At 37.3% G+C, this 20,867-nt stretch overlaps 1 protein-coding gene across 1 annotated transcript in view; it reads left to right on the top strand.

Annotated features, from left to right (window-relative positions):
• TOP3A (topoisomerase 3alpha) overlaps positions 1–20,867 on the top strand; it is a 63,965-nt gene that overhangs the window by 7,803 nt on the left and 35,295 nt on the right. The window contains exons 9-11 of the mRNA XM_088106409.1: positions 13,615–13,794; positions 13,880–14,008; positions 20,522–20,596. Coding sequence (XP_087962535.1) covers positions 13,615–13,794; positions 13,880–14,008; positions 20,522–20,596 — 384 coding nt within the window. The remainder of the gene's footprint in view (positions 1–13,614; positions 13,795–13,879; positions 14,009–20,521; positions 20,597–20,867) is intronic.

The following is a 20,867-nucleotide window of genomic DNA, read 5'->3' as shown; positions in this document are numbered from 1 at the left end:
GGAAGCAAGAGGTAATATATCATTAAAATCATGAAGAAGGGCATGAATTTTACCCAAATATTCTGCCATGGGACCATGATTGCGCGGACCAATAACAGTTAATAGGTCCTGACAAACACCATAAAGACGCTGAGTGTCATTTGTGTATAACAACTTCGCTTGTGCCAATACTTCTGAACATGTTTCATGTGATCGAAACATTTGTTTCAGTGAGGAGTGAATGGTGGACTTTATAACAATGCATAACTGAGCATCAATTTTTCATCCAGTGGGAAGTGTCATCTGTGGTAGCAGTAGTCACATTTTGAGTAAGGTGATCTAAGTACCCCTGACTCTTCAACCAAAGTTTGATGTCGGACGCCCGTGTTGCATAATTTGGCCATCTAACTTGTCAATGGACAAGTGTACATTCACATAATTGGTGTATATTGAGGGATCAGAAGATGAGCCACCAACAGACGTGTTTGTAAACGAGGAAGACGCCATGGAGAGGGAGAAACCCTAAAAATCCAAAGTGCTCCGATTGACGCAACGACCACAGATCCAAAAAGAGGACGAGGAGGCGATCACGACGGTTCTGATAGGCGGCGGAACTCTCCGGCGACGCGCCGGTACGCGCGGCAGGAAGCGGCGGCGCGTGGAGGCGCGTGGGTGGTTCGTTTGCCGCGATCTTTGTACCACGGTGGTCGCCGGGCCGAGACGATTCCGATGGTGTGGTCGTCGGTCGATTCTGGAACTCCAGCGACGGTGGTGGCGATGGTGGTGGCGATGGCGGCAGCGACGAAGGCAACAACAACGGTGATGTGTGCCGGAGACCGTGGAGTTGGCTGAAACTAATCCTATGCTGTAGATACCATGTGAGCAATAGAGAAGATTGGGAGAAAATATCCCTTGTGTCTTTTGCATACACATAGGGTAGTTTATTTATAATATATGGGCCAATGCCCTTAATACAGAATGGGCTGAGTCCAATTAACAGAAACACACATCTTAACATCTAACAGTTGCTATTAAACTCCTGCTAACTCCCCTAACTACCACATTTTAACTTCTATGTTTATTTTTCCTAACGTTAACCTTCCAAGACCTATCACCTGCCTATAAAGACCCCCCCACTATATAAAGGAAGTCTCACTCAAACAAACAACTAATTTTTAATCTATTTCCTCTTGTCATACACATTATATCCTATCATTACACGCTACTGCTAAAGAACATCCTTGTCCTCAAGGTTGGAATAGTGAAGCTTGATCCCATGGCTCATTTTCATCAATGTGTTATCATAGGAAGGGAACCCACTGGCTACTGCCTGCCAATTCAGGTTTGGAGAGGCTTGGGTGGTGGTTGATATGAGAGAATTGTTGACTCATTATGTTCCATTAATGATGTTAGATGTTAAGTTGTGTGTTTCTGTTAATTGGGCGTAGCCCATTTTGTATTTAGGGTTTAACCCTTATCTTACATTATAAATAAACTACCCTATGTGTATGCTAAACACATAAGGGGGATTTCTCCTAATCTTCTTCACTATATTCAATATGGTATCTAGAGCACAGGAATAGTTCCAGTCAACTCCACGGTCTCCGGCACTCATCACTGTCGCCGTTGTTGCAGTCGCCGTCGCCGTCGCCGCTGGAGTTCCAGAATCGACCGGCGACCACACCATCGGAATCGTCTCGACCGGGCGACCACCGTGGTACGAAGATCGCGGCGAACGGACCACCCACGCGTCGCGGCAAGAGTCACCGCTGCCGCCGCGCGTGCCGGCGCGTCGCCAGAGCTTTCCGCCGCCGATCAGCACCGCCGTGATCGCCTCCTCGCCCTCTTTCTGGATCTGTGGTCGTTGCGTCAATTGGAGCACTTTGAATTTTTAGGGTTTCTCCCTCTCCATGGCTGCCCAACTTGATGATCGGAGTCGGTCTCGCCAACCAGGTAAAAGACGTCCAAAATGTGACCACTGTGGCAAGCTAGGCCACAAAATTGATAGATGTTATGCACTTCATGGACGTCCTCCTCGACCTATAGTAATGGCTAATTCTGATCCACCTCCCCGATCACCGTCTGCAGACCATCCTACTTCATCAAATACCATAAATAACCCTTTACTCTTTCAGGAATTTCTCAAATGGTATGAGGACCGTCAGCACTCTAGTTCCACTACATCTGCTTCTGTTATATGCACAGGTACTCCTTTTGTTGGTTTGACTCACTCTCTCGGATCTTGGGTCCTTGACTCAGGTGCCACCGATCATATCACTGGTAACAAGTCCTTGTTTTCTTCCTTGTCATGTCTGGTTAATTTACCCTCGATAACGATGGCTGATGGGTCTAGAGTCTCATCTCATGGTATTGGTACTGTTCATATTTTTCCATCCATATCCATTGATAATGTACTTTATGTCCCTGGGTCTCCTTTTAACTTATTGTCTGTAAGTCGTCTAACTCGTTCCCTTAATTGTGTTATTTCATTTACCAAAGATTCTGTTTGGTTGCAGGACCGGAGTTCGAAACACATGATTGGCACAGGATGTGAGTCTCATGGCCTATATCATCCCAGTCTTGCCAAACTGCAGCAACTTGTTCCGACTCTGTCCAAATTATCAAGTTTGTCGTTTGAGTCTTGTCAGTTAGGTAAACATACTCGTAGTTCCTTTCCTCGTAGTGCTTCACAACGAGCGTCATCCCCCTTTTCATTGGTTCATTCTGATATTTGGGGACCTAGTCGTGTTAAGTCAACTTTAGGATTTCAGTATTTTGTTACCTTTATTGATGACTATTCCAGGTGTACTTGGTTGTTTCTCATGAAGAATCGTTCTGAGTTGTTTTCTATTTTTCAAACTTTTTTCAATGAAATAAAAACTCAGTTTGGGGTTTCTATTTGCACTTTACGTAGTGATAATGGCCGTGAATACCTTTCTCAACAGTTTAAACATTTTATGGCTTCTCATGACATTCTTCACCAAACCTCATGTGCTTATACCCCTCAACAAAATGGGGTGGCTGAGCGCAAGAATAGACATCTTATTGAAACAACTCGTACCCTTCTCATTCATGGTCAAGTACCCTCACGTTTTTGGGGTGATGCTGTTCTCACGGCATGTTATCTTATCAACCGCATGCCATCTTCCGTCCTAGCGAACAAAATCCCTCATTCTATCTTATTTCCTCAAGACCCTCTACATCCATTACCTCTTAGAGTTTTTAGGTCTACATGTTTTGTTCATGATTTTAGTCCTGGTCTTGATAAGTTATCTCCTAGGTCTCACAAATGTGTCTTCTTAGGATTTCCACGGTCACAAAAGGGCTATAAGTGTTTTTCCCCTTCCCTCAATCGTCATTTTATCTCTGCTGATGTCACTTTTGATGAATCTTCTTTTTACTTTACACATTTATCTTCTAGTTCTGTACCTCTCCCTGTTACTGTTGATATTCCTCTTCTCTGTGATCCTCCTGGTGATGCTCCACCCATTTTGTCTCCTCCTTTAGACTCTCATTCACCACAGGATCGTCCTTCACCACCACCCCTTCAGGTTTATAGTCGCCGCAATTGTCTCCCTCATGACTCACTTCTAGTGCTGCCTCCTGTGTCTCCTCCGGCTCCAGCAAATGAGTCTGACTTGCCTATTGCCCTCCGTAAAGGTATACGCTCTACCCGTAACCCTTCCCCCCATTATACTATTCTTAGTTACCACAAATTATCTCCATCTTTTTACACTTGTCTCTCATCCATTTCTTCTGTGTCAATTCCTAAATCTGTGGGTGATGCCTTAACTCATCCTGGCTGGCGTCAGGCTATGCTGGATGAATTAAGTGCTTTACAGAAAAGTGGAACTTGGGAGCTTGTCCAATTACCATCTGGAAAGTCTGTTGTTGGTTGCAGGTGGGTGTATGCTATCAAGGTTGGCCCTGATGGCACAATTGATCGTCTGAAAGCTCGACTGGTTGCCAAAGGCTACACACAGATTTTTGGTTTGAATTATGGTGATACTTTTTCTCTAGTAGCAAAAATGACCTCTGTTCGGCTATTCATTGCCATGGCCGCTCTTCGACAATGGCCTCTTTACCAACTTGATGTCAAAAATGCTTTCCTAAATGGTGATTTGCATGAAGAAATTTATATGGAGCAACCGCCTGGCTTTGTTGCTCAGGGGGAGTCATCTGGATTGGTATGTCGTCTTCGCAAATCCTTATATGGCCTAAAACAATATCCTCGGGCCTGGTTTGGTAAATTCAGCTGTGTTGTTCAACAATTTGGTATGTCTCGTAGTGAAGCGGATCATTCAGTGTTCTATCGCCACTCAAGTGCTGAATGTATTTACTTAATAGTGTATGTTGATGATATTGTTCTCACAGGAAGTGACTATCTCGGCATCTCTCAGATGAAACAACACCTTTGTCATCATTTTCAAACCAAAGATCTTGGCAAACTCCGGTACTTTTTGGGTATTGAAGTAGCACAATCCAATGATGGTATTGTCATATCTCAGAGGAAGTATGCGTTAGACATTTGGAAGAAACAGGGTTAATGAACTGTAAATCTGTTGAGACACCTATGGACCCTAACATCAAACTCTTACCAAATCAGGGGGAGCCTTTCTCAGATCCTGAACGATACAGAAGATTAGTTGGTAAATTAAACTATCTTACTGTTACGCGTCCTGACATTTCCTTCGCAGTTAGTGTGATGAGTCGGTTTCTAAACTCCCCATGTGAAGACCATTGGGATGTAGTTGTTCGCATTCTGAAGTATATTAAAGGATCACTTGGAAAAGGTTTGCTATATGGCCCTAACAATAATACATAAATCGTTTGCTATTCAGATGCTGATTGGGCTGGTTCCCCTTCTAATAGGAGGTCTACTTCTGGATATTGTGTCTCTATTGGTGGCAACCTGATATCTTGGAAAAGTAAGAAGCAAAGTGTTGTGGCAAGGTCCAGCGCAGAAGCAGAATATAGAGCTATGGCATCTGCTACTTGCGAGCTTGTGTGGCTTAAACAATTACTTAATGAATTGAAATTTGGAGATGCCACTCACATGACACTTATATGTGATAATCAAGCTGCTCTTCATATTAGCTCTAACCCTGTCTTCCATGAGAGAACCAAGCACATTGAAGTTGATTGTCATTTTATTAGAGAAAAAATCATATCCGGAGATATCAAGACTGAGTTCGTTAACTCAAACAACTAGTTGGCAGACATATTCACCAAGTCCTTACGAGGACCTAGAATTGACTATCTTTGTAACAAGCTTGGAACATATGATTTATATGCTCCAGCTTGAGGGGGAGTGTTAGATGTTAAGTTGTGTGTTTCTGTTAATTGGGCTTAGCCCATTCTGTATTTAGGGTTTAACCCTTATCTTACATTATAAATAAACTACCCTATGTGTATGCTAAACACATAAGGGAGATTTCTCCTAATCTTCTTTACTATATTCAATAAATGATAAGAACTGCTTCAAACCAAAAGACCTGGAAAACCAATGACTTTTTGCACAACTCAAATTCTATAGCATATCTTCCCGACAATTGCCGTTTTCTCATTTCTACTTCTAGTTCTTCCAAAATTACTTGGCCATCCCCATCCCTATCCAACTCCTCAAAGTACCTCCTCCCTTTAGCTTCTGTGTATCTAAAAAAATCATGCACCGAAATGAGTTTCTTCTTATCAGGATGGTCTTTAGAAGTTTTTCCTAGTTGTGGTAATAGTTCAACTAATTCTGTTAATGAAATTGTGAACTTCTTGCAAGAACTCGTCTTATCTTCATCACACACTTTATGACACTTCTTCACCTCCTAAATCTGAAATTCACTACCTTCCCAGACAATCAGCAAACACCCTTGACCTTGTTCTTTGGAGCTGCCAAACAATGCTCAAGATCCTTCGCCTCCTTCCAAAATCCCTCTTCCAGTGGCAACAACGATTCATTCACAACCTGAACAAAATCTAGATATTGAACCATGGACTTCACCGGTGAAAGGGTCTTTTGGAACCTTGCTTCACTTTATTTCTTTCCTTCCTTGAGAAAATCATAATCATCCTCTTTCTTAGCAGCCGTACTCATTTTTCCCTCTTTATTTCCTTTCATGACAAATTTCTCACTTCCTTCCACCTGAGCCCCAGATAGGATATAATATGATAGGTTATAATGGGTAATAGGTGCAGGACAGAGAAAACAGTTTAGGAATTAATTGTTGTTGGGTAGTTAGAAGAGGGTTGCCTTTATATGAAGGCAAAGGGGGGGTCTGGTAGAGGAGAGCTTTTTGATATTTAGTGTATTGACAGGAGGTTGTTCCTGTGGAAGGGAGAGTGCTCCCTTGGGTAAAGATTGTAAAAACTTGGCTTAATACCCTCTTTGGTCCCCAATTTCAGTGGTTAATGTCAATTAAGTCCCCATTTTTTAAAGTGTTTTGAATATGTCAAAAGTTATTCAAAATTGTGTCAAATTTGTCCCTTCCGTTAACTAGTAGCAAACGGAGTTAATGCGTTGATGATGTGGCAGTAATTATTGGCAACGTGTGAATAGATTGTTGTGTGCATGGTGACGTGTATCTTAGTAATAGCAGAAACGGTGTTGTAATAAAGATTGGGTAGGGCACTGATTTAGGGCACAGAAAAAACCAAAAAGGGTCTTCTTCTCCATTACGGCACAAGTACAGTGGTAGATCTTGTTCTTCAAATTTGTCTTCTTCTACTCTGTTTTATCTTCTCAACATATTTCTCAGACCATTAAGGAAAATGAAGCATAAAATATGATGATTATCAACATTAGAATGCTTTTCCCTTACAGAATCACATATACAATTATGTCACAGGGGCACACTTGGGCCCTCATGTCTTGATCTGAGTAAAACATTTAGAAATTTATTAATCTTTTCCAAACCGAACCCTCACTTTGCAGTGCCACAAACTAGAAGACTGTCAATACAAGATGAAAAATCATGTACTCTGATTATTCTATGCTTTTTTCTCACACGGTCAAGTTTTCACAGTTTCAACAATATTTTCCTCTTCTGCAACACATCCACTGGGAGAATTCAGACACTTTCAATGTTAAACAACAGAAAACCTCCGATGCAGAAAAATATAGGTCGCATTCAATGAGGTTGGAACAGTTAAAAAGATGTCAGGAGCAAGAGGAGGAAGTTGGAAGAAAAGTGACAACCAAAAGGTTCATGCTCAAGGAACAAAGTTATTGGCTAATCATGTCACACCTACAATTTTACTTGCTCCACACCCTAGCTCTGATGCACATTTCTAAGACTTCACATTCCCAAAAGCCCCAACATCCTCAAAACACAAAACATAAACCCCAAAACAAGGTTTCAAAATCACCACTTGAACTGCATCTAGAGGACTTCGAAAGGAAAAAAAACAAACGGAAATGAAATTCTAACGACCCAAATCATTAATCGATAATGAAAGCACCAACCCACAGGCATAACATCACACAAGCACCAACCACAGACCCCCACAATAGGATCTGAACAGAAAGTATTGAAATTGAGAAGAATTCACATAAAGATCTGTTTTGTTTAAGATAAAATTCCCAATTGTCGAACTCCCAATTCGCGCAGAACAGAAATGAATGCTTACCATGTGGTAGCCCTTCCCCACCCAAAAATTAGGGTTTCAGATTGGGGAACAGTGGCACGAGGTGATGGCGGTGGTGAGGTCGCACTTGGGTTCGCGATCTTGTAGGGAGAGGTTCGCTCTGCGGCAGCGGCGACATGACAATTTAGGGTTTTGCTTGGTGTGGTGAGTGGGTACTGTGAGGAGTGAAAGATTGGTTTCTCCCTCTTTCTTGATGTCTAGCAAACTATCTTGCACAACATTTTTAAACATTGAATGACTTTATTTTCAAAACTGATGCTTTTGCTTGATGCTTTTGTTGATCATGTTAGCTCATCCTTTTATTTTGGTGGATAGAATTAGAATCTTGTGTAGCATGAGGGAATAAAGGAGTTGGTTGAAAAAAAGTGACATTGGTAGACATGTGTTAGTTCTTGAGAGTAATATCAATATCTTTTTTAAGTTGAGAATAGCCTAAGAAGACAACTTGATGACTCTAATTGAGAGTTTATGTAAAATTGGAGATATATCATGGGCCAAACATACACAATCAAAAACCCATGGAGCAATATGAAACAGAGTTCTTTTGGAAATAGAATGGAGTAAAGAACTTTATTTTGAAGAGAAGACAATTTGTTAATGAGGTAAAAGGAATTCAGGATAGCATCATCCCAATATTGAACAAACATATTTGCACCAAACTATAAGGTATGAGTAGTTTCAATCATATGTCTATTTTTCCTTATTGCTATTCCATTTTGCTTAGGTGTATAAGGACAAGTAGACTAATGCAAAATGATGTGAGTTTAGAAGTTTGGATAATTAAGAGGGAAAATGTCTTTTAGCATTATAGCATCTTAAGATTTTGATTAATGGTAGGTTGTCGTTGAAGCTATCAAATTAATACTACTTTTCAAGGAAACTTCAGTATTGCCGAGTAGTATTCAAGAAAGTAGATAGGATTAAAGTAATCCTAAGTCGTCTCCCAATGAATACGGAATTGTTTTTCAATATTTGACTCTTATAAATGTTATGCAATGCTCAAGAATAAAAGTGAGAAACTATGCTAATGAAGTTAATGTATGAAGCATGTTTGAAGAACAAATAGGAAACTTAGAAACAATTATGATGAAATAGTCTAATTCACTACTTTTCCAAGATAGATTCATCATTGACTATCCACAGATCATTGTTCAATTGATTATTGTTCAAGTTTCAAATTTATTAAAGTACATTTTTAATTAATTTGAGGGTGATCAGGTAGTTAACCAAAGTAGATTCTCAATCAAATGCAAAACCTTTCTAGATTATTTACAATGAATTCAACCAAAGTATATTCTCAATCAAATCCTATTGTGTTTAATCATGTCTATTTTTAAATCTCCTAACCAAATTAAAAGCTAATTAATCAAAGTAAATTCTCAATTAATTATAGTTGAAATTATTACCACCAATCAAAGTACATTCTCAAGTGATAGCAAAATTTCATTTAATCATATGAAAGTTCCTAAATTCAATTAAAGTAGATTCTCAATCAAACCTAGAAACCCTTGAACTCATATGATTAATATGCATGTAGATTCAAACACCTTATGATGCAAAAATCATTGCTTTTAATATGATTGAGAGATGAAAGACATAAAAGAAGAATAACGCAAATCAATAATCAAAAGAAACAAATGCATTAATTCAACTTAACCTCAGAATCCATAATGAAATTACAGTGGAAAAAAATTCATTAATTCAACTTAACCTCATAATCCATAATGAGATTACAGTGGAATAGTCTTAGAAGCTTAGCCCTTCATGAATGTAGTGAAACACATGGTAAAATAAAAGTGAGAGGAGTGGTGGATGATGGCTTCCAGTGGAGAAGTCTGAGAGAATGAATGAGTTATGATTTCTACCTCCCCTGAGCCTCTTTATATAAGCTTGATTGGGCTTCAACTCTGAATCTTCTGTTGATAAGATCTTTTATCTTATATCTAATATCTTCCAAATATTCAACAAATTTAATTGGTTTTTGAGAATATTTGATAATATGTTTTCTAGATTCAAAAAGATTTGGCAAATATTATCTTTTGATATTTATTGATATAGTTAAATAAGGTAATTATTTAACAATATCAAATAAAATATCTTAAGATATATTTTCTCCAAATTATCTTAAAAATATCTAATAGATTTAAACTTGTCCAAAATTATATTTCAACCCTTTTTATTTTATTCAAAATTGCACATAAGTCTAGAAATTTCCTTTAATTGCACTTTAGCCTTTTCTTTCTTTTCAAAATTGCAATTCAAACTTTAGTTCCAGCTCTATCAACAAATATTAGACTATCCAAAATAATTCATGCAACTAAAATCACATTTTAAACCTCTTTAATTCCCAAACCCGATAAAGTCAATAATTACAAATCTTATTCAAATCAATCATTTAAGCACAATTATTCCACTAAAATTTTGAAATTAAATCTAAAATATAGGCATAAATTTGCCCTCATCAATTACTTTTCCAAATTGATTATTGATTTCATTAAAGAAAGACAAGAAATTTGATAGAAGTTCAGAATGATCTTTCATTAGATAAACCTAATTACATGTAGAAAAGTCATCAATAAAAGTAACAAAATATGTAAAACCACAAGATGACATACTACTTAGTTTCCAAATGTCAGAATGGGTAATGGAAAAAGCATAGTCACTTTTAGATTCAAAATGATTAGGAAAATAATACCTAACCATTTTTCCTAATTGATATGATTCACATTCCAAAGTTTGGAGACTATTAAGTTTAGGCACTATCTTTAGTTTGTACAAAGAAGGAGAAAGAGCAACTTGAACAACCAATTCCTCTGGAAGTTACTTTAGATCTATTGGCAATGGTTATGAAATGAGATATTATAGGTATGGAGAGACAAGAGAAAGAAAAGATATTACCAAAAATATGATTAGATGCATCTGAGTCAACAATCCATGGATTTTGACTCTCGATTGTAAAGTGCAAGTTATTGACAAATTGGGAGATGTAGATGATTGGGCTTGGTTGTTAGATTTCAACCTTAAATATTCCTGATATTTTTCATTAAAGAACTTTGGTTCAAAACCTTTAGATTTGGAAATATCGGTTAGGGAAGCCATGTAATAAGTGACAATTATCTTGGGTGTAACCCACTCTTTTACAATATGTGCATTGATGACGTCTTCTACCACCACGCCGTCCTCTAGATGACTTCCTTTTCCTCAAGTAGAAACCATGGTAGAAGACTTAACAAATTCTTGAATATTTCTATTCTTAAGTGTTGGAACACGAAAGAGCCATGTTATCAAGTTTTTCATTGAAGGAACTTCTTGACCAATCAAAGTTTGATCTCTAACATGATCAAATCTGGATTCATTGCTTAGAGGATCTGTATAAAATTTTGCCAATTTCTTTCTTTGTTTTTTTATCTCATCTAGTGAATCAACTTCCAAGAACATCTTTAATTCCTTAACTTTTGATTGAGCTTCAACAATAAAAGTCATCATGTCATTATTGGGCTACTTGAGAGAAGCCAATTAATAGTCTAATTGTAGAGGTCTTGGGTATAGTTCACAAAAACATTTTGGGCTTTATTTTTGAAAAAAATTACATGTTTTGAGGGATATGAGAGTACTCAAAATATTTGGCTCTACTAATTGCCAAAGTAGAGCACAAAGCTATTGAATTTGATTCGGAGGTACCAAACTCATCTTCTTCCAAGTGATCAGGGAAACCTTGGCCAAGGAACCAAAGTTCCACTTAGGCAGACCATGACAACTAATTTTCCAAAAGTTATGGAAGGAGTCTCGAAAAAAAGATGATATAGCTCTTGAAGATATGATGAGCATCATGAAGGCAAAGATATAGTCTAGTAATACAATAGAGAAAAACAAAATGTAACTAGGGTTTCAGGATAGGAAAACCTAGGGTTTCAGGGGAGATAATTCTAGAAGACCCATCAATTGATCCTGAAACAAGGAACATAGGGTGGAAAAAGGCTTAGGCTACTTTGATGAGCATAACAATGGTGGTCCACAAAGATTCTAACCATTGGAAGGTGTCGTGTGAGACACATACGCATAGGGCAGTAGTGGCTTGCGTAACCATTGGGATTGGGTTGCACTCTTCTAGGCACCTCAGACCCAAGTGTTTGAAGAGGAAACTTTGGTGACTGACGATTGCGATGGTAGCTGATAACAAGGACAATGACCAAATGACATTCCTTTAACAAATTGAGATCAGCTGAGCAAGGTTGACTTGTTGTGATACCAACTTGAGAAATATATAGAGGAATTGGAATGAATTTGAGAGAGGGTATTTCCCTCTCTTAGGATTTCATATTTATAATAGTTTTGAATATATTAGATATTATTAGAAGTCCTACATTGATTAGAGATAAGGCCAATTTAGTGTATATAAGTGGGTGCAAACCTCATCTTACAAGTCAGGTTTGTGGGGTTGATTTAGGCTTAAAGTCCACTTCTTAATATGGTATCAGGGCTATGGTTAGAGCCTATCTTAGCGATATATGTTGTTTGTTGGGCATGTTGTTCTACCCGCTATCGGGCCGTTATCGGATCACTCGTTAATGTTTAGTCTCATGCTCGAGAAGATGTCTATACCTCGGCGTGAGGGGGATATATTGGAAGTTCCACATCGACTAGAGATAAGGCCAATTTAGTGTATATAAGTGGGTGCAAACCTTACCTTATAAGCCGGTTTTGTAGGGTTGAGTTAGGCTTAAAGTCCACTTCTTAACAGATATAATTATGAGAAGGAAGTGAAAGGAATTTGATCAGATACATCTAGTAACTAGGTTTATGACAAAACACAAATCATCTTACAGGAAGTCCTATTTAACACTATTTATTCTAAAAGTTATACTTATTGATTTGAATGTTATTGGAAGTGTTGGGTTTGTTATAACTTTAATGTATTAGCGGTTGTGGCTAGTTAATATACTAGCCTTTGGAGTCTAGGTAGTTAATGAGTTAGTCGCTTTTAGTCGCTCTTTTTTGTTGAGTACAACAATCATAAAATTGTAGGTCTATAAATTGTATTGTTGATTGCATGAATAATACAAGAGGTGAATCAAGTTTTTTCACAAGAGAGGTTTGTTTTCTTCAAAGTAGTATTAAGAGTCAATGACCTTGATTGTTTGAGTGAAAAAAAGAGAAAGCTAGAGAGCTTAAGTGTTTGAAAAAGAAGAGAGAGTGAGATGGTCAGTTTTATAAACAGTGTGTCCCTGTCTAAGTTGACAAAGACGGTCCAATCTCTTAAAATGAGTTGGACCTTTTGACAAAAACTTAGTTAATGACAAGTTGGCCATAGAGATAAAAATGAACCCAATTAAGGACAAGTCGGCCATGAAGAAAGGTAAGAACCCAATTATTTATGAAATGAGCAAACATGGTGTGAAAGGAGTTAATGCACGTGGAAAGCCGGGATGAAGAATAAAAAAATGGAGATAAAGAATAAAAGAAACATTTAAGTTTATAGGAGAGTTTTGTTTGGTTTTTTATGAACTTGTATTAGCTGGGTAATTAGCCATTATGGGTAGTTAATGTACTAGCTGTTGGAGTCTAGGCAGTTAATGAGCTAGCCGTTTATAGCCGTTTTTGTCTGTTTTGAGTACAATAGTAAAAAAATTGTAGGTCTATAAATTGTATTGTTGATTGCATGAATAATACAATAACAAGAGGTGAATCAAGTTTTTTATAAAGGAGGTTTGTTGTCTACAGGAAGCACTTAACATTTTAATATATGGTGATGTTATGCACGTCAGGTACTTTTCTTTTGTAATATATGGTAGTAGAGATTAAAATATATTCTTTTATGCAGGTAAAGAAGATCTGGCTTTTACAGCCACCATACTAAATTATTGTGCTTAAAGATTTTGACTTGTGTTTTTCAACCTGTCTTGTTTTAACAATATTGTTGTTTCACCCTTAATCCTTGGTAAAGCTTTTTTCCTGAATGACTGATCTTTCATTTTTCTTTTTTATTTCCAATTGTAGACAATTGTGCAAGAACAACAAGGGCATCCAGAGTGGGGAGTATATGCGCAACGGTTGTTGGACCCTGGGACAGGGCTTTGGAGAAACCCTAGAGGTGGTGGACATGATGACAAGGCTCATCCACCCATTCACCCAACAAAATTTTCTACTGGAGAATCTGGATGGAGCCAAGACCACCGTGTCAGACATGATTCCAATACCACTCTTTTTACTTTAAGAATTGCATTTTGCTTGGACATTCATATTATTTCTTAAATTGACACAGAAACTGTATGAGCTGGTTGTTCGCCACTTTTTGGCGTGTGTCTCAAAGCCTGCTGTAGGAGCTGAAACCACCGTTGAAATTGGTATTGCTGGTGAACTATTTTCTGCATGTGGGAGGGTGATTCTAGAGGTGAGATGTTTGTTGTGCATGATGCGGATGGCCCATATTGGGATGTAAGACAAATATTGGATCTATTTTGAAGCATTTGGATTATGAGGAAGGATGAATATATATTTTCTGATCAGTCGAACTATAAAGATTACTATTTATACAACTTTCATTGTAATGCTAGAATTATGGACATCAAATCATACCTGATAATTACAAATTAGGAAACCTTCATCAATCAATACTAACAAACGAATAAATCTAATTATATCTGATAGGTACCCAAAATTGAAAACAGACAAAAGAGTAATATTCTTTATTGTATAGACGGTAAAAAACACAAAGAATAGGAGAGCACTCTTTCCTCCAAGGGTTTGCCCTTCACAAAGAGCCAAAGCTCAATCTACAAGATTATCCAATAGTGTCCTGACACAAGAGCTCCCTGCCTTCTTATAAAGGTCCCCCAACCAACTAACCAAACTCACAACTAATTCCTAAGCTGTTTCCTTTTATTCTGCACACATTATCCATTATAACCTATAACATTATATCCTATCATTACACCCTGCTGCTAAATAACCTTGTCCTCAAGGTTGGAATCATGAAACTTGATCTCATGGGTCATCTTCATCAACTTTTATCATATGAAGGGAACCCACTGGCTACTGCTTGCAAGATCTTGAGGCTTGGGTGGTGGTTGATATGAGAGTGGTTTTTGCATACCAAGTCTGAACCCAGTAATTTGGAATCCCAAAATTCCAATGTCATCGATTGTTGCTTGGTTGCATCTCCACCTTCAGCTCTCTTTATTGTTGCATCCCCTTCCTCCTCCATCATACTATATTTTTATGTTCCCAATTTCCCTTCTGTTTTGGTTTTTTCTTCCCTACATAGAGTGTGATTCTTCATTGCTGGCCTTTCTCCCACAATTAGAGCACTTTGTGAATCTCTCATCAAGTTCTTTAGATCCTGTTGCGGCAACCAATTGTGAATGTTAGATTGCAGCCCTGCAAAGAAAAATTTCTGCAATTGATCTTCTGGTGTTTTACTTGCTTGTGACACCAATATCTTAAATTCTTGGATGAATTTTTCCCCACTCCCAGACCATGTTACTGCTGCCAAACTCTCAAGTAAAACTCTCCGTGCATTTTCCCCTACCTCCTCAAGAATGCCAATATCTTTATGGATATAAAGAATATCCATATCCCATAAACCATGATGTTGCGTATTATTACTAGGCAGCACATCAATAGCATAATAAAATTCACTCCTATTGTTTTTTTCCTCTTCAAAATCTTGAATGTAATCTTCCACCCCGTTCTTGTTTAATTGTTGCCCATTTTCCAGCAATAGCACTCTGTTTTCTACTCTCACACTTTTCAAAAGTGTTGCTGCATTCTCTGCCCCTGCAACTCCTACAGAGGCCTTTTGGAAGATCTTCCCAAGAAAGGTTCTTGGATTTTTGTTGCTCGGTCTTGAACCCTTGGACTGCATTTTCTTCCATGTTATTACTGTTGGGTGTACTTTTGGTGATCCTTTGATGTTCTCAACTTCAAAAACATACTTTGCCCTTGTTGTTTGACCCTGGGTGCCATTCCTTTCAATTTTGGACAACTCCACTCCTTCAACCCATGGGTCATCTTCATCATTAGCCAAGTACTCTCCTTCTTTAGGAATTTCTTGCCTTTCTTGATGTTTTGCAGACTGCCTTTCACAACATCCCTACTTGTTTTTCCCTCTTTCTTTCCTTTCAAGACATCTTGAAGAAATTCCTCTCTCTTTCCTATATTTCCTCCGTTAACAGAATCTTGATCTCCATCTACAGACCCTGGACTGCCTTCTAATCCTTTTTCCTAGTTACGTGCCCTTTGTTACGTATCCGTGTAGGAAACGTAATTAAATACGATCACAATAGGTAGAAAAGACAATGAACGAATGATAATTGGATGAATGAATCTCTTTTATTGATGGTAATATCTGAATAAACAAAGGTAAACAAAGATAATTGGGAGCATAACCTCCCTCATAGGACTCTAGCTGCCTGTTAACAAAACTCAATAATCAAAAGAATGCCTTCAATGATAGCGTCTAGGCTTTATTTATATTAATTATTTCCCTAGAATATAGTTCTATTTACTATAATTAACTTGTGCTGAATATTTCCCTAGGATATTGCTCTAATTGCTGTAATTAACTTGTACTGAATATTTCCCTAGGATATAGCTCTAATTACCGTAATTATCTTGTTCCCTAGGCAATTCTACTTTTTTCATCCACCCCCGCTGGTTTTCTCTTTTTTCTTCCTCCCATTTTTCATCCACCTCTTCTCTTCTTCCTACTCTATCCCCATTTACAAAATCTTTGATTCCTTCAGAACCCTTTTCAATATTCTTAAGTCTGCACATCACATCCTCCATGATCTTGCCAAGCCTTTGAAAATTGGCTTTGGATTCTTCCCTCGTCTCCTCCATTGTCCTCTCTAAAATATGTTCATTCTACGCTCCATGATTCTCTCGGTGTTGTTGGATCTGGCAGGTCGGACCAAATTGATAGGTTTCTTGGAAACAAGAAATCAGTTTTCTGATCTAATATAAGAATTAAACACTCAGATGTTACAATGCAACTTAAATTAACACTTGAATTAAGGAAATACGAAACTGAGAAAGTATTCAATAGCATCCAAGGGAAGTAAATCCCTTTCTACAAGAAACACCATGTCCAAAATAACCAAATTACCCACACTGCCAGCAGAAACCCATACTACATAAAAACTACCTTACTAACCACTCCCCTAAACCGTCCAACCCATCTTAATTGTCATGTAACTTCTTATTTTAATTCTTCCTCTTAACATAAACCTTTAAAGTCCTATCACCATAGCATATCTATTTTTACTTAAAAGTGTAGTACCCTAAGCGTGATGATTCAATTATGACTTATGTAATGAGACAACTAATCCAACTCAACAATCTTACCGTCAACAATTCTCTTGCTGAGGATTGAACTTGTGACTTTGATTTTGATACCAATTGTTGGACAGAGTGCTTACCTTTAAGCTAAAAGCTATAATTAGAGATTATATTGGTCTGAGGAGCCATTAGACCAATACATAAGTGTTTTGGATATTTAGCAATCTTTATCTTAAGGTAATAAGCAAGTCACGAGGAATAAATATCAATATGAGCGCTTGTCTCTAGCTCAGATGATTCAGGATATTTTAGGTCAGGTCTTATTGATTACATTCTGAATTTGTTCAAAGGCTTTTGATTTGGTGTGAGCGATAGTTTCAAAGCAAAATGTTATTTTTGGGCAAGGAAGAGAGACAAAGGTAAGAGGAAATTACTCACTGGACTTAGGATTCAATTAGAGACTCAACTTCTATATATCCCTTCCATTTGCAACTGAGCTATAGTTTTCTGAAACTATCATTTCTAATGACTTACCCTGCAACCCCTCCTCCCATTTGGCTAGGCTGGTACTTTCAACTATAACATACTAATTGATTCCTACAATGTATTCAATTCTCTAACTTCTTGGGTCCTACATATTATAATACTTTATGGTGGAATTTTCTTGCTACCAATTTGAAGCCATCTTTCTATCTTCCTTCCTATTCCTTCTCAAGCTTAAAATTTTGTTTCCTAAACATGGCATGTTGAAATTGTTGGAGATTCCACATTGACTCTTAGAGATAATAATGATTTATTGTGTATAAGTGGGTGTAAACCTTATCTAACAAGTTGGTGTTGTAGAGTTGAGTTAGACTTATAATCCACTTTTAAAGATGGTATCATAACTATGTAAGTCTATCATAGCAAGATTTGTTGTTTGTTAAGCCTACTGTGTCATCTGTTTTCGGACCTCTCTCAAATATCTAGAGTCTTTCTACAATGAAATTAAAACTCAATTTGGAGTTTCTTTTTGAACTTTTTGAAGTGATAATGCTTGCGAGTATCTTTCTCCTTCCTTTTAAAATTTTATGGTTTCTCACGACATTTTTCATGAAACCTCATGTGCACTTATGCATCTCAACAAAATGAGGCGATTGAGTGCAAGAATAGACATCTCGGTGAATCAACTTGCACAATTTTAGTACATGATGAGGTCCCTCAACGTTTTTGTGGTATTTTTTAGTGAATGTTATCTCATTAATTGTATGCCATCTTTGATTTTAGATAATAAAATTTGTCATTTTATTTGATTTCCTCATGAACTGCTACATCCCTTACCACTTAGTATTTGGGTCCACATGCTTTGTTTACAATCTTGGTCTTAGTCTGAGAAATTATCTACTACATTGCATAAATGTGTCTTTTTTTTAGGATTTACCAGATCACAATAAGGGTATAAATGTTTCTCTCCTTCTCTTAATTTAGTAGATGTCACCTTTATTGAGTCTTCCCTCTACTTTAGGTCTAATCTTTCTCTTGCTGTGTCTCCATTTGATCAAGTCATTATCCCAATTGTTTGTGATCCTCCTATCGTGTCAAGTGTATCTCCAGATCCCCCACCTCCACCAGCTCTTCGGGTGTATTGTCACCATCAGAGTACCCATTGTCCATTAGATGACTCTCTTCTAGTGCCAACTACTTCATTCCCTTTGGCTTTAACAATTGAATCTAATCTTCTCATTGTCCATTAAATGACTCTCTTATAGTGCCAACTACTTCATTCCCTTTGGCTTTAACAATTGAATCTAATCTTCTCAGTGTCCTCCGTAAAGGTATACACTCTACTTGTAACCCATCCCTCATTGTATTGCTTTGAGTTATCATAGGTTATCTTCCTCACTTCATACTTGTCTTTTTATCTATTTCTTTTATGTCAATTCCATAATTTGTAGGTGAGGTCTTAGTCTGTCCTAGTTGGGGTCAAGCCATTCTTTATGAAATAGTACTCTTTGGAGTAGTGAAACTTGGGAACTTGTTACTTTACCTGGGAAATCTGTTGGTGGTTGAGGTGGATTTTTGTTATCAAAGTTGGTCTTGATGATACTATTGATTGTCTCAAACCATATCTTACAAGTTAGTTTTGTAGGTTGAGTTAAACTTAAAGTCCATTGTATCAGAGCCGTTTAGAGTCTAAACTTAAAGTCCATTGTATCAGGCCTCCAAAAAATATATAGTTTCATGCTTGAGATGTAGATGCCTTGACATGAGGTTTGTGTTGGATATCCCTTATAGAATCTTAGATATAAGGACAATTTATTGTATAAGTGGATGCACTTGAAGAGTTGAGAGAAGATGAAGAGTCTTATATTTTTCACTTAGAAAGCCTAATACAACTTATTACTGTATTTATAGGAGACAATAGTTCTGAAAAGTAAAAGGGCAGGAAACCCCTAACAAAGCCCTAACAAAGCCCTAACATAAATATTAATAATAATAAAGGCACTATACTTCAACACTCCCCCTCAAGCTAGAGCATATAGATCATATGCACCAAGCTTGGAACATATAAATTGAATTCTAGGCCCCCTTGTAGGATTGAATTAAGTTTAAAATCTACTTGTTAAAAAATGGACTTTAAGCCTAACTCAACCTCACAAAACCGGCTTGTAAGGTGAGGTTTGCACCTACTTATATATTATAAATTGACCTTATCTCTAGTCGATGTGGGACTTCCAACACACCTCGTCAAGTCGAGGTATAGACATCATCACAGGCATGAGACTAGACATTAATAGGTAGTCCGATAACAGCCCGATAGCGGGTGGAACAACATGTCCAACAAACAATAAATATCGATAGGATAAGCTCTAACCATAACTCTGATAGCATATTAAGAAGTTGACTTTAAGCCTAATTCAACCCCACAAAACTGGCTTGTAAGGTGAGATTTACACCCACTTATATATTATAAATTGGGCTTATCTCTAGTCGATGTGGGACTTCCAACACTACTTAAGAGAAATAAAGTATTAAGAATAAATTTTTTTCCTTAAAATTAAAGTGAGTAAATTGCTGACTAATCAGCAATAGTGACGGTGCAGATTGAAAAAATCTCCTTAAAGCTACAACGAGCTTACTGCACTTTGATTTTATTCTGTACAGCCTATTTAGGAATAGTTCTTGCTGGTTGTTTTCAACCTTACTGCTGTTTGAATTATTCAAAATTCTTTTTCAACTCTTAAAGGTACAACGAGCTTACTGCACTTTGATTTTATTCTGTACAGCCTATTTAGGAATAGTTCTGGTTGTTTTCAACTTTACTGCTGTTTGAAATCATTCAAAATTCTTTTTCAACTCTTAATCATTAACAAAAACTGCCTATTCATGCTCCCTTAATCATATTTTGAACCTCCTTGATTATTTATTGCTGTATGAACTATCAAACTAACACTTTTTTCCTTTTTACGAACTCAAATCTCTAGTGATAACTTCAGCATTGAATTAGTTTTTGGAATTACTAAAACTCGTGTGGTGCATGTCCATCCATTAATGTTTTTAATTTTATTTACTAAGCATTTCATATATGTTAGGGGCAAGTTGCAAATTTTCTGATTATGTTATTGTCTTATTGTAATCTGATCAGAAAAACTACTTGGATGTTTATCACTACGAATCATGGGGTGGATCACTGATTCCAACATATACTATTGGTCAACAGGTTTTGCTTTGAATTATTGCATCAGATTTTATAAATCCTTCTTGTACTAGTCATTGGTGACTTTGTTGTATATTTTTTGTCTTGTCGTGTCATATCTGGCATTTGGCATTTTCCTCACATGCTGTTCATTGTCATAATTGTCAGTTTCCTGATGAAATTTCAACACAACAAATCTCAGTACGGCACATTTTGATAAATTACTTATTCTTGTGCAAGCTCCTGTGTGGTATTTAGTTCCATATTAGAGGCTGAATATTTAGGAATTTGACAA

The sequence above is a fragment of the Vigna umbellata genome, chromosome 2 (assembly GCF_029865625.1).
Source record: "Vigna umbellata cultivar VRB3 chromosome 2, Vumbellata_1.0, whole genome shotgun sequence".
NCBI lineage: Eukaryota > Viridiplantae > Streptophyta > Magnoliopsida > Fabales > Fabaceae > Vigna > Vigna umbellata.
Note: the sequence above shows the minus strand (reverse complement) of the source record. Positions and strands in the feature narration are given on the sequence as shown.